This window comes from Gobius niger (assembly GCF_951799975.1).
Source record: "Gobius niger genome assembly, chromosome: 4".
Lineage (NCBI taxonomy): Eukaryota > Metazoa > Chordata > Actinopteri > Gobiiformes > Gobiidae > Gobius > Gobius niger.
The window spans coordinates 12,677,725-12,690,677 of NC_136855.1; the positions used below are offsets into that span (position 1 = coordinate 12,677,725).

The 12,953-nt window shown below is 39.3% G+C and overlaps 2 protein-coding genes across 2 annotated transcripts in view; one reads left to right on the forward strand and one right to left on the reverse strand.

The window, feature by feature from the left end:
• The first annotated feature begins 912 nt into the window (after positions 1-912).
• On the forward strand, positions 913-4,714 carry LOC306962348 (uncharacterized protein). The gene is made up of 4 exons (XM_079555467.1): positions 913-1,159; positions 1,382-1,822; positions 2,640-3,113; positions 4,194-4,714. Exons 1-4 carry the CDS (start codon positions 926-928, stop codon positions 4,605-4,607), a joined length of 1,563 nt encoding a protein of 520 aa, XP_079411593.1. The 5' UTR covers positions 913-925; the 3' UTR covers positions 4,608-4,714.
• Positions 4,715-4,996: 282 nt separating this feature from the next.
• Positions 4,997-12,953, reverse strand: part of cUnh15orf48 (chromosome Un C15orf48 homolog) — a 64,723-nt gene continuing 56,766 nt past the window's right edge. Inside the window, exon 5 of the transcript XR_013792796.1 lies at positions 4,997-5,012. The gene's annotated coding sequence lies outside the window, so the exon portion shown is untranslated. The remainder of the gene's footprint in view (positions 5,013-12,953) is intronic.

Here is a 12,953-nt window from a genome sequence, read left to right on the forward strand (position 1 = left end):
GTAGGTGGCGCTCGCAGTCTGCCATTAAACTGAAAGAAGAAGAGAACAGCTGTGTGGTGCTTGGGTGTGAGGTGCGTGTTTTGTCAAACCTCATATAATCGTCTATTTTCGCGAGTTATTAATGTCAGTTATATATTTTTAACGGTGCTGCATGTCGCTCGACAATTCTGTGGACCAGTCCAACAGAAATAATGTGTCATTGGTCAGAGATTGCAAACAATGTAGAGCTTCCGTGATCGAGGTGAAACCAAAACAGAGGTTCATTATTCATCAATGTGCTGCTATCAGTCAAGTTTAACAACATTGTTAAATGAACGTCTTTCTGACTTGATTTGTTTAGCTGCTTGTTTTATTCTGAGGCCTTTACTTTGATTAGGAGCCCTGGACCAATTATAGTCCTACCTTATAATTGGTTATTTATTCAATTGATCCCTCACTTGTGTTGTGCGATTACAATTATTGTGCATTCTGTTAAGCTGTAGCAAAAGGTCAGGGTTGGCTATATTAAATCATATTAAATTGTTTTTAGCTAATGTATTCAGTTGATATTAGTGATAGGTTATTAAGTACTGCTAGTATAGCATTGTTAAGATAAGATAAGATAAGATAATCCTTTATTGATCTTACAAAGGAGAAATTCACTTGTTACAGTCGGCGTTCAAGAAGAAGAGTTAATAAAGTGCAGCTGATACAGAGATTATTGCACATGTTACTTCACAGTCTTATTGTACAGTCTGACAGCAGTGGGGATAATAACCTAGATTTCATATTCTGGTAAGAACAAAAAACATATTCAGTCCAATATCATAACAAATAAACATAAAATGAGAACATGTAAAGTGATTAGTGTTGCATTGCATGTATTCTGCTACTACTTTTACAAACTGTTCCGTAACATCTTTGCACAGAAACCGACGGCAGTAAGATGGAGAAAGGGAAGACCTCGTCAGCCACCCTGTTCCCCTGTGACAAATGTGGAGAGGTTTTCCTTGATTCGCTGTCACTGAAGTCGCACGGGCTCCTTCACTCGGGCAGGAAACTGCACAGCTGTGACTTCTGCGGGAAACTCTTTCGGAGTCCGGCTCATGTACTTCGACATTACAACGTGCACATGAAAAAGGAGAAGGAGCCTAAACGCCAGTCTGTGACATCAAGTGAGGTCAGTGAAGAAAAGATAATGAATATGTATAAATGTGTTGGGCAAGGTTTAGCTTTGATTACAGCTCACGTTTGTTGTGCTATTGTTTTGATAAGGAGAGATGAAGGGTGTCTTGTGCTCCCTGAACTAGCCCAATGATAGCTTAGAATGTGCCCGTGACAGACTGTGGAAGTGGATTTGCCTTAAGTTCTGATTTCAGCTGTTGTGTCACTTTCTTTGCAGGATAATAACGCTGCACTGTTGAAGATCACGGTGAAAGAAGAGGATTGTTTGACTCCCATCTCTTCCTACACTTCAATACTCGATCATTCGGATGAAGACAGAGTGGACTCGTTCTCCTGTGATACCTGCGGAGAGACTTTCACTTCTTCCAAAGACCTTCAACTGCATCAGCACGTTCACTCCGGGAAAACAGTCCACGCCTGCAAACTCTGCGGCAAAACGTTTCTCAAACAGTTCAAGCTGCGCGAGCACGAGCGGATCCACACCGGGGAAAAGCCGTACAAATGCGACACCTGCGGCAGCACTTTCACCTCTTCGTCCAACCTCAAGACTCACCAAATTGTCCACACCGACGCCAGGCCAAACGTGTGCGCCAACTGCGGCAAAACGTACAAGAGCAAAACGGCGTTAAAACGGCACCAGCTGCAGGAGGCTCTGAAGGCAAGTATTACGAAAGAAAATACTTATTAGGTTTTCCTTTTCCCTATAAACTGTGCATATAAAAAAGTAGATGATAATAACAATGTATTCCTAATGGATACATTGTTCTGCCTCGCTAATTCAGTAGCAGTTTGTAGTTTGTAGCAGTACAAACTACAATTTATACACATCAATTTATAAAAAGAGCTGCAAGATGAATTATTATTGACTTATAATTGCAATTTGAAAAGTAACAATTAGGCCGGTCACACTGTCACTGTAATCGTGACAAAATACAATAATACAAAGCAATAAACAATATTATTGAAGACCGTTTTGTGCCACTGAAACTCAAGGAAAAAAAGAAAAGGAAATAATCCCCTGTTTTAGATGTGTGCATTAGCATATCTTCAATAAAGCAAGGTGTAATAAAGAAGAAACACAATTAAACACTCTTTACTTCAGTAAAATTGTTCAAATAGGACAAAAATATAATAAAAATACTTTAGATAAATATTGAGCCCAAAAATATATCACTTGTCTGTCATTTATTGAAAGATAAGTTGATGTAGTATTTATTGTGACACACCTGGTCATAAATATGAAATTTCAGTGGCTGAAATAATTAAGGTTTAATATCCAGGTTTAATATAACAAAATAGTCAAGATCCATCAAAACCTGCTGACCCTGTTGTTTGTAGTCTCATTTGAGTAATTCTAAGAGATTTTAAAACATAAACCAAGCTGTCCACGTTTTTTTCCATATTATAGATATTTTTTCCAAATTGTTCTCTAGTAGTTGCACGGTAACAAAACTTTTCTTTTTGTCTCTTTGCAGGAAAAGAATGCAGCTTTGGTTAAGAAGGAGGAGCAAACTGACCTCACCTGCGACAAGTGCGGAAAGCAATTCACCGATGCCAAAAAGCTTCGAATCCACGGACGCATCCACCGCAAACCAAACATCTGCAAATACTGCGGCAGGAATTTCCTCAAACCGTCGCACATGATCCGCCACGAGCGCGTTCACACCGGCGAGAAACCCTTCAGGTGTGAGGAGTGTGGCAAGTGTTTTCATCTCAGTTACCTTCTCAACACGCACAGAAACTCGCACTCCGGAGAGCGGCCGTACGTGTGCGATCTGTGCGGGAAGGGTTTCGGCAGCCCACAGACGCGGTCCAATCACAGGAGGTACGTCCACGCCGAGCCGGAGCAGCTGTGCACGTGTCCGGACTGCGGGAAAACCTACAGGTCGGAGTCTGGGCTGAGGACGCACATGCTGCAGCACACCGCCAAACTGGTGACATCAGCGGAGGTGTGTAGAATTAATATGGTGGTACTTTTTAAAGCAGGGTTTCTGCAGGGCATCAAAAAGTGTTACTATATACAGCAAGTTCAACTAAAATACAAATATCCTGGTCCAAAATATGCTCCACTGCAGCTTTAACTAATTTCTTCTGTGCATTTTCTATTTGAGCTTTACTGTCATCAACAACAGCCAGTTTGTTCACAGTGGATAGAAAGACTTTATAATATAATGGGTGGATTAGCCGAAACACTTTGCTTTAAAATATTTTTACTCAAGTAGAAGTAAAAAGTAGTGGCCCAAATAAATACTCAAGTAAGAGTAAAAAAATACTTGACAAATGATGAGAAACAAAACTTGAACGAAGGTGAAAATTGTATTGTTTGTAATGGAAATACCATAAAAAACCTATAAAAAAAAATCATTATGGGGAAGTAAGTAGCAAAACACAAAATGTATCTATTTTATGCATCAAAATCAAGATTTGTTTTTCACTTAAAGATTTAGTCACAGTTACTATTTTTTTTTACAGATCATCACTTCATTTTAATATTACTCAAGTACAACAAAAAATTAAAAGTACTGTATAAAAAAACTACTTGCAAAAGTACAAAAGTACAGTTACTTTAGTACATGTAACTGTGTACTACATACCTATGCACTACTTTTTGTTCTCACAAATGTGTCCTAAAATATACTGAAGAACAAAACAAGTTTGATTTTACGACCAGAAAAAAAAACGTGTAAGGAGAAAGGCTGCATTGTCTCTATTGATTTAAACCAATGCACTGCAAAATGTAATCTTCATACAATTCTTTTGAAATAATTAAATTGACCTTGATTTGATTAATTAATTTGAAGAAATCTGTTCATAATGCTAGTTCTGAGTGTGATGACATCTTTTTGTGGATAAATCTTGCTCTTTGGACAGATTCCTTGAACTTATTTCAGGATTACATTTTGTGGTATGGGATCATTTTCACTGTACAGCACCTTCATACATGTGGAATATGTCCCATAATAAAATGCTAATGATACATTTATGTCATTCTCTAGAAACCTTTTATAAAGTTGTTGCCTTTCTTTCAGATAAATGCTCCATCAGAAGGGGGCCGCGCTGAGGACAATTCTGCCACGCCCGTCCCGATGAGTAAAATCTTCACTTGTGTCAAATGTGGAGAGACGTTTCCCATGTTGCTGAAGCTGAGGCTGCACCTGCGCCTGCACTCGGGGAGGAAGGTGCACAGCTGTAAGGACTGTCCCAGAGTCTTCCTGTCTCCGAGTTTTCTCAAACAGCACGAGAGGACGCACACCGGGCAGAGGCACGAGTGTGAACACTGTGGAAAGGTTTTTAAAAATATCATAGTTTTCAAAGACCACATGAATCTGCACACGAAAGAGGTGCTGCGCCCCTGCGAGGCCTGTGACAAAGTGTTCTGGACTCGAAACAGTTACAAGTGTCATGTCAAACGCTACCATGGAGGCAAAAACTCTGCTTTGTAACCACTAGGGCTGGGACAAAAGATCGGATCGGAGTTGGATCGCAATGCTTTGCTGCAATACCAAGAATTGATACTTTATCAAGTATCACAATAACTTCAATACTTGTGTTTGGGGGTATTTTTATCGTTACTTCTTGGTTTTCCAGAACAGTTATACAGCACTTTGTTACATTTTGTGTTAATGCACTTTTCGATCTCAACACTTCAATAAATGTCAAATGGCATTTGTTTTATAAACTTTGAACGCATGACTGTTTTCTTTTTACACGTTTTAAGGTAAACATGTTTCTTTTCATAATTACTTACTGTGTCTCAAAACGTAGCGGATCGGCCCCTAAGTATTTTAATGCATCGTGACAAAAGTGGATCGTCCCAGCCCTGATCACTACAGTAAAAAACTAAACTGCTCAGACTTGAAAACGTGTGTATTTGTAACATCCAGAAGGGGGCAGCAGAGGCTTAAAACTTGAAGGTCGCACCACCACCACCACCACCACCACTGCATTAAAAATACAATCTTTAGCATAGTGGACAGCACTGAGGCCATGATTGCAGTGAAATATCTCGCAAATCACTTTAATGTTAACATTTTATGATTAAAAAAAAATGCATTTTGGGTAAATTTTGAGCACTTTGAATCCAATTTACTTGTCCTTTCAGCATAAAAACTAACTTCACCTTGTACGTTACATTTGTAAAGCATTGGTAAAAACCTGATTCACTTCATTGTGCATTTATGCACTGCTTGACTAAAAAAAAAGTCTTAAAGGCCACTGTTTTTCTGCCTGTCTGGTCTTTGTGCGTGCGCTCAGTCACGCAAAAAGACCAAAGATGTTGTTAGCATTTAGCCTCTCCTCTCCTCTATGGGGCCAAGCGGGGGTGAAGTTAGAAGCGACCAAGCTCTTCCTTGTTTTCCCTATTTTTCCCTATGTTTTCCCCTAACTCAGAAAATTAGAATATCGTTAAAACGTGCATTCACTTCTGTTATTCAACTTAAACTGTGAAACTTGTATACGATAGACTCATTACATGCAAAGTAAGTTATGTATAGCCTTTATTTGTTATAATTTGTATTATTATGGCTCAGGTTGTAAAAACCCCAAATTAAACATCTCATAAAATTAGAATATTTTGAAAATGGACCGTAAGCCATAATAATCAAAATTATAACAAACAAAGGCTTGACATATGACACTCTGCATGTAATGAGTCTATATCATATATTAGTTTCACATTTTAAGATGAATAACAGACAGAAATGAACTTTTGAACGAAATTCTCATTATCCGAGTTTCACCTGAAAATATGGTTACATGAGTAGTTACATTCAGAGAATTCAATTGGAGTGAAGATATTACTGCATGGACGTCGAAGTGCTCCTAAGGTGTTATTACGCCTTACAATGTAGTGCCTTTGTATTTGCTTAAAACAGTGGACATGTTTAATTTTGTGGAACTATACTTGGATCGTGTAACTACTCACGTAACCGTATTTAAATAGGGAAAACGTAGAAGAGCTTAGTCACTTTTAACTTCACGCCCGTTTGGCCCCATATGGAGAAGAGGAGAGGCGAAATGCTAACAACATCATTGGTCTTTTTGCCTGACTTAGCGCACACACAAAGACCAGACAGGTGCGCATCAACTCGTCTAAGCTCAGGTAAGAACATATCTCAGTATGGAAAAACAGTGGCCTGTTCCTTTAAATAACTGTTCTGATCTGGGGTTTCTGTAGTTGGTCAGGTCTAAACTTAGATTCGGCAACACTATGTACCCAAAGAATCAGCTGAACATCCTGAATGGCCAGGTTATTCCATCAATGCATTGCTTCTTTCCTAATTGGTTCAGGGAGCATGATCAGCATAATTTGAGAGTCTTCGGGATGTGCTGGAGAAGGCTTTGCGTTGTGGTCACACTTTCCCATAATATTATTGAAACAATGCTACAGCGAATGTGCGCTGTAATCAAGAGGCAGTCTGACAAATATTAGCACAAGTGGCCTGTTTTTGTGCCAACTTTTTTTGGTCAGGAATTGTAAAACCGTCATGGAGGGTTTTGTGTTTCAGGGCTCTTTGAATCACTGACAACAATCTCAGACACCAGGGATAATTAGCTGTCAGGTAAGCCCAGTTAAGGGAAAAACTACTGACAAAGGCAATTTTCAAGCAATAAAGTGAAGAAAAAGGATTTCTCTGCTGATGAAAAGCGTGAAGTAGTTGAATGCCTTGGACTAGATATGTTAATTGCTGTTAATTGCTCATGAGCAGAAATGGCTCAGAAATACATGAGGACTCATTTTCAAACAGTCTTGTTCACTGATGAGGCCGTGTAACCCTGGATGGTCAGATCAATGGAGTAGTGGATGGTTGGTGAATGGCCACAATGTCCCAACAAGGCTGTGACGTCAGTAAAGAGGTGGCAGAGTCATGTTTTGGGCCAGAATCATGGTGAGAGAGTTAGTCGGCCCCTTTAGGATCCCTGAAGAAGTGAAAATGACTTCTGAAAAATATGTGGAGTTGACTGACCACTTTCTTCTATGCTACAAAAAGAAGAGCCGTTTTTTCCCCGAACAAAATCATCTTCATCATGACAACGCACCATGTTATGCTGTAAAGAATACCTCTGCATCACTGGCTGCTATGGGCATAAAAGGAGAGAAACTCATGATGTGGACCCCCTCCTCCCCTGACCTCAACCCTATTGAGAACCTTTGGAGCCTCAACAAAAAGAACTTCTATGAGGCAGTTCACATCCAAACAGCAGCTCTGGGAGGTTATTCTGACATCCTGCAAAGAAATCCAAACAGAAACGCTCCAAAAACTCACAAGTTTAATGGATTTCAGAATTTTGAAGCTGCTCAAAGAAGAGTCCTATGTTAAAATATAACTTGACCTGTTAAGATGTTTTTGATTGAAATAACTTTTGATTTCAGTAACTGTGACCTCCTAATGCTGCAACAAATTACCATTATCAATTCTTTACAGCCTATAAAATGTATTGAAATGCTGTTGTGTATTATCATTTGGAACAGTACATTTTACATTATATTTATTTTTGAAAAATGTACTGTTTTCACTGGGAAGTTTTTCAATCACATTCAAATGATCCTCTAACAGTTAAAGACTTGGAATTTATGTGGACTGTCATTTGAGTTGGAAATTTAGAAAATCTAGAAAATCTGACAAACTGTCATTTGCCTAATAATTTGTAAAACTCTTTATATGCTTCATTAAACTATAAGAATCTCTTGTCCTCATGCAACACATTCATCACAAGAAGAGACATTGGCGACAGTGTGGAAACTCTCCATTACACGAGTTTCTTGGGACAGTCCCAAGACTGTGTCATGAGAGGAGCTTGGAGCAGCTCTCCTTCAGGAAACGTTTCTCAGACATTTTATCTCTTCATCGTTTACCATTTGACATGCGCTTCTTTGACCTAGTGGGGTTAGCACGAGTCAACACAGTCTGGAGATGTCTTAGATTTATAATGTAGCTCTCTTAAGCAGTGCGGTTTTCAAATTATGATATTAAATGTGTTTTATTGTCAGCTGCCTGCATCTGCACTATGCCCAGAACAAATTTCTGCGAGAGGGACAATACATTTTAATTCATTCAACTCTGAGATCTGGTTCCTCAGGCGCTGCACTGTGCCTCACAGGTTGCCCCTGCAGCGGCACTGAAGGATGGGTCAGACAACAATAAACAGTAAAACAGGCTGTGGAGCTTATAAAATAACCAATGTAAAGTTTAAAGATAAACCATTTATTGCTCAGAATTTTTAGGTGTAATAACATTTTTCAGGAGACAGTTGTGTAAGAAGGTGTCAGCATATACGTCAAACCAAGTCATGAGCGTTTACACCAAATTTTAACATTTGATTTGACAACCACGAGACACCGACAGAAAAAAGATCGTCTGGATGTGACTTCTAGTGTGGCCTCAGTTGTTTAACCAGAAAATGTCAAGCATGACAATAGCCTGCGTCATGCTTTTCAGAGAAAGTCAATGCTTATGTCAATCCATTTGGAACATCTCATTGATCTTTCTCCAACGTGATGCCTTGTGTTTTCTATGAAAAACTGTCTATTACCTTGTAGTGAAGATGAAAGCCATTTATTTGTTATATAGTTTTACAAATAAAAGTTCAGTGGTGACAATGATTAGATTTTTTTTGTAACTATTTATTTTAAATGTTCTTTTTTTTCTTGACAAACAGAAAAGAAAAAAAGAAAAAACAGCAAGTACAACAATTGTTACAGGTCTACAGCTTGTTCATGTAGGTGTCAAATTGTATTTAAGTTTACCACACATTTCATTTAGATTAGTTTTATGTCAAACTCATAAAACCTATAAACCTATAATTGATTTTGTGAATTTTTTCACATTGATAAATTTAACAACGCAAGGGTATTTAGCCTTTTAGTCTTTTTCAGCTTAAACTACATCAATTATCGATCTAAACTTTTTTTTACTTGCCAAATTTAACACTTGATTAGATTTTATAGTGATGAATGCATGTGGCATACGTCTGCTAAGGTAATTTATGTCAAGTGAAACTGTGCTGACTGTTTCACTGCTGACTGGAGGAGATATGGGGAAATCATTTAAACATCAAAGGTCTGTTAACTATTTCATACACATATTCTTTTTGTGTCTCCAGATATGAGGTAAATACTAAGGAGGATCCTATGGCTTAAGCCAGTTTATAAACATGAAGTGACAGACCCTCAGAGTGCATGAAGGGGCCCTCCAAGAGTGCCTACATTTTGAAAGTCTTGAAAACAGTTTTTAGCCTATAGCCATATTCATTGAAACATGTGTGTGCAGTAAAAAAAAAAAATGTTTTAAGTGCTCAGTTTAAGGACCCTTCCCTTGAAATCACTCTCGCCTCACAAACAGAAATATTCAGGTTACTTTCTGTGTGGAGTTTGCATGTTCTCCCCATAAGCATATACTGTATGTTCTGTACAGTTGCTGGCATGCTGTTGAATTAGCTGCTTTATGATAATTGCTCTGTTCTTGTAGTTAATACCTCACAGGGAGCTGAGAGGGGCCCTGTTCCTGGACATGCTGCTCTTTCTACTGCAGTCACGTCTCTGTCACACTCCTCTCTCCCCTTTAAACCGTGATGTAGCCATAAAGTGGAATTAAATGCTTGTCTATCTGTATCAACTCAGATTGTGGCCAGTGAAGTGTGCAATGATCCGAATGCTGCAGTTTCAATCACGTGTGCTTCATATTGACGTCTGCACAGTAAACTGACTTTTTAAGCTTTTTACACAATAATAATGAGTACGACAATGAACAACCTCTTGAAAAACGCAGCTTCTATTTACATATCAGATTTGGGGCTGGAATACTGTAATACGGGCAATTTCAAATGCTAAAGTCTGTGTAACATCTCCATAAAAAGCAATATCCTGTTTTCCATCTTGCACCTGTTTTGTTAAATGACCCCCAAAGTGTACAGTGTAGGCCTATACATACCAGTCCCCAGCCTGGATAAATAAACACATGCAAAGTTATAACAAGTCTTATCAAGTTTGATGGCGTGTGATGGTTAATGTATTCATCCTTTCTTTTTAAAAGGTTGATGATGAAACAGGATGGTGCACGCCTAAATGTTATTGCTTAACACCTTTACACCAAGTCCTGTCTAAACCTACCGTGTCTAATATATCACATGAAAGGGAGAACATGAAAACTAAACGCAGAAACAACACAACGTCTTAACCCCTGGACGACTCGGAGCCTCACAAACTCAATGAACTGCAGTGTAAATATAAATATGACAAACTCAAACACAGCTTTGGCTTCTTCCGTTTCATTCCTGAGGTCAGAAAACTCCAAAGCAGCTTAACATTTGGGGCGAAACCACGAGGAGCTGTGAAATTGTGTGAAGACGTCCAAAGAGGCCAGACTCTCGATTGTGTAATACATGTGTTTTATATAGTTTTATTGTGGACTGAGTGCTGCCAAAGTGAGTGGCACAGATTCTGACCAATAAAACTGCAGATAACTGCCCTACATATATTGCAATTGTAATGAAAGATACAGTGACAATGCAAAACATTTATGGTAAAGCTTGCGTGCGAGTATGGATTAAGTGGTTGGGGCAACGGTGGTGCAGTGCGTCTGTATGTACTCTCTAACCAAAAGGTATCATGGAGGTTGCTCAACTCAAACGTATACAGAGGTTACACGGGATAATCCATGCGATGGGGGAAACAAATGAAATTAGCCTAAAGAAGGATTCACACCAGCCTGACGCACTGTCGCTGCACTGTGCACATTATGCATAGTGCACGTGTGCATATTGATTGTAATATGCATTTAGTGGTAAACTGTAAACAAAATGCCGTTCAACACTGTGTGGTGGTAGTCTCTGGCAAGTGAATTGTATTCAGAGAGTCCCGTCACCTTTTATTTCTGTTTATGTCACAAAGAAATCTGTATATCTTTCCGGCTAACTGATTAAACAGTGCGAGGGAGCCAAATTTAGAGTTTAATAACTCAAAGACACAGTAGAAAAGCTCTCCTTCTAATATTCAGCTGATTCGATGGCCAGCCTGCCACACTAATTTACGGTGCTGTCCAAACCAAACAGTCAGCCAAAACCGGGCCAACTACTCCCGACCGGCGATTATTGCGTTGGTGTGAAAGGGCCTTAAGGCTACAATCTGGTGTGGTGTGTTTACAAGTGCTGTCCCGATCAAATAAACAACATAAATATGAAATTTAAATAGGCTAGGTCCTCATCCAAATCCATTCTTTGATCACCTACTGCAAAAACAGCATTTTATGTGTCGAGCAAGTTTTGTATTGCAGTAGTTTCAACAGTAGTTTCCAAAATGTTCCACAGTGTGCCTTTAAATAAATATATATGAATGAATAAACCAAAGCGTTGCTCAAATCAATAAAAAAAAAAGGACAGATGTATACTTTTTCTGTGCATAGTATTTTTTTACTCTCGTTTTTGTCTTAAAAATGGAATTGTGATCTGGCCTGCATTTTTTGTGTGATGTCTTCATGATTCTGTTTTTAGGTATAATTGAAACAGCCACTTTTAACCACTGACTGCTCCTGCCGCTCGCCTTTCAGAAGAAGATGCTTCAGCTACTTCCAAAAGACAATGCAAACACTAAGTGCGCTTAAATCTACAGGAAAATGATCCCAATACAGCACATGTACCTGGAGGACCCTTCTGCAAAATGAACTTACAGTGACATAACATCAATGGCTGTCAGCCATTGGGCCAATAGGAATTACCCTTAGCCCCAGTTTGAACTGGGAGAATTAATAAGCATTAGCTCTCTGGCCATAGGATAGCTGGTTCAAATCTTACCCAAAGTGTGCTGCCTATGTTTTTCTGGTAAGACACTTCCCCTATACTGCCAACAATTGCAGTATGGTGGCTGATTAGCAGAGGCGAGTAGTACTCATTCGTAGTAGTACTACATTTACTACATTTACATATGGTACATTTTTACTTGAGTACTATAATAATGAAGTATCCAGAATGCGTAAATCTTTGGACCTGATCTTCCGCCTGGCGCAAAAACAGCGTTCCTCAAGATAAAGTTGGTGTCTTGCGTACAAACAACTTCTTAGAAAAAAGGGGTCAGCTGGTGCTCCACGAACCACGCTGACAACAACGAGCACTTCCTCTTCGCTCTCCTCTTCTCTACATTAACGTCACTCGCAGCCTCGTGCATCTTAGGACAAGCTACAAAGTATTTCTCCCACTGTGAGTTAAACACTGTCCAGCCTCCGGTATATTGATGGTCGGGCTCTAGCGCCAGTAGTAAAGTGCACGGGGCAAAATCCATGCCACAGAAACGTGATCAAAACAACATTTAGGTCACTACTATAAAGTTACTTTTGCTACCCACCTGATTTAAGATGGAATGCTTGAAAATGAGACAAAGGGGTGGTTGTTAGCCACATAAATCTTGCAACTTTTCTTCACATGCCCATTTTCAAACCAACAAAATAATTGTTGAAACAGAGGATGTAAAAAGTCAACCAACCAGATACAATGACAAACTTATCTTCCCTCAAGTCACGTCATACAAAATTAAGCCCATAAGCTGTGACGCTGCGACTTCAAGCCTCGAGTTGGCTTCCTACCTACAAAATTCGCAAACAACAAACTAAAACTTTTGCCACTACAGTACAAATTGTTCTTGGTGGGGTCGTGAAAAAGCCTGGGTTTATGTGGGAGGCAGCTGCGGCCTAAACCAATGAACGCTCGAGACAGTGCAGTTCCCCCAGTCGCCTGTAGATGGTGCGTTTACAAAGGTAATGCACTGCCATCCTCCTTGTGCAAGAGTAAAATCCTGGAAA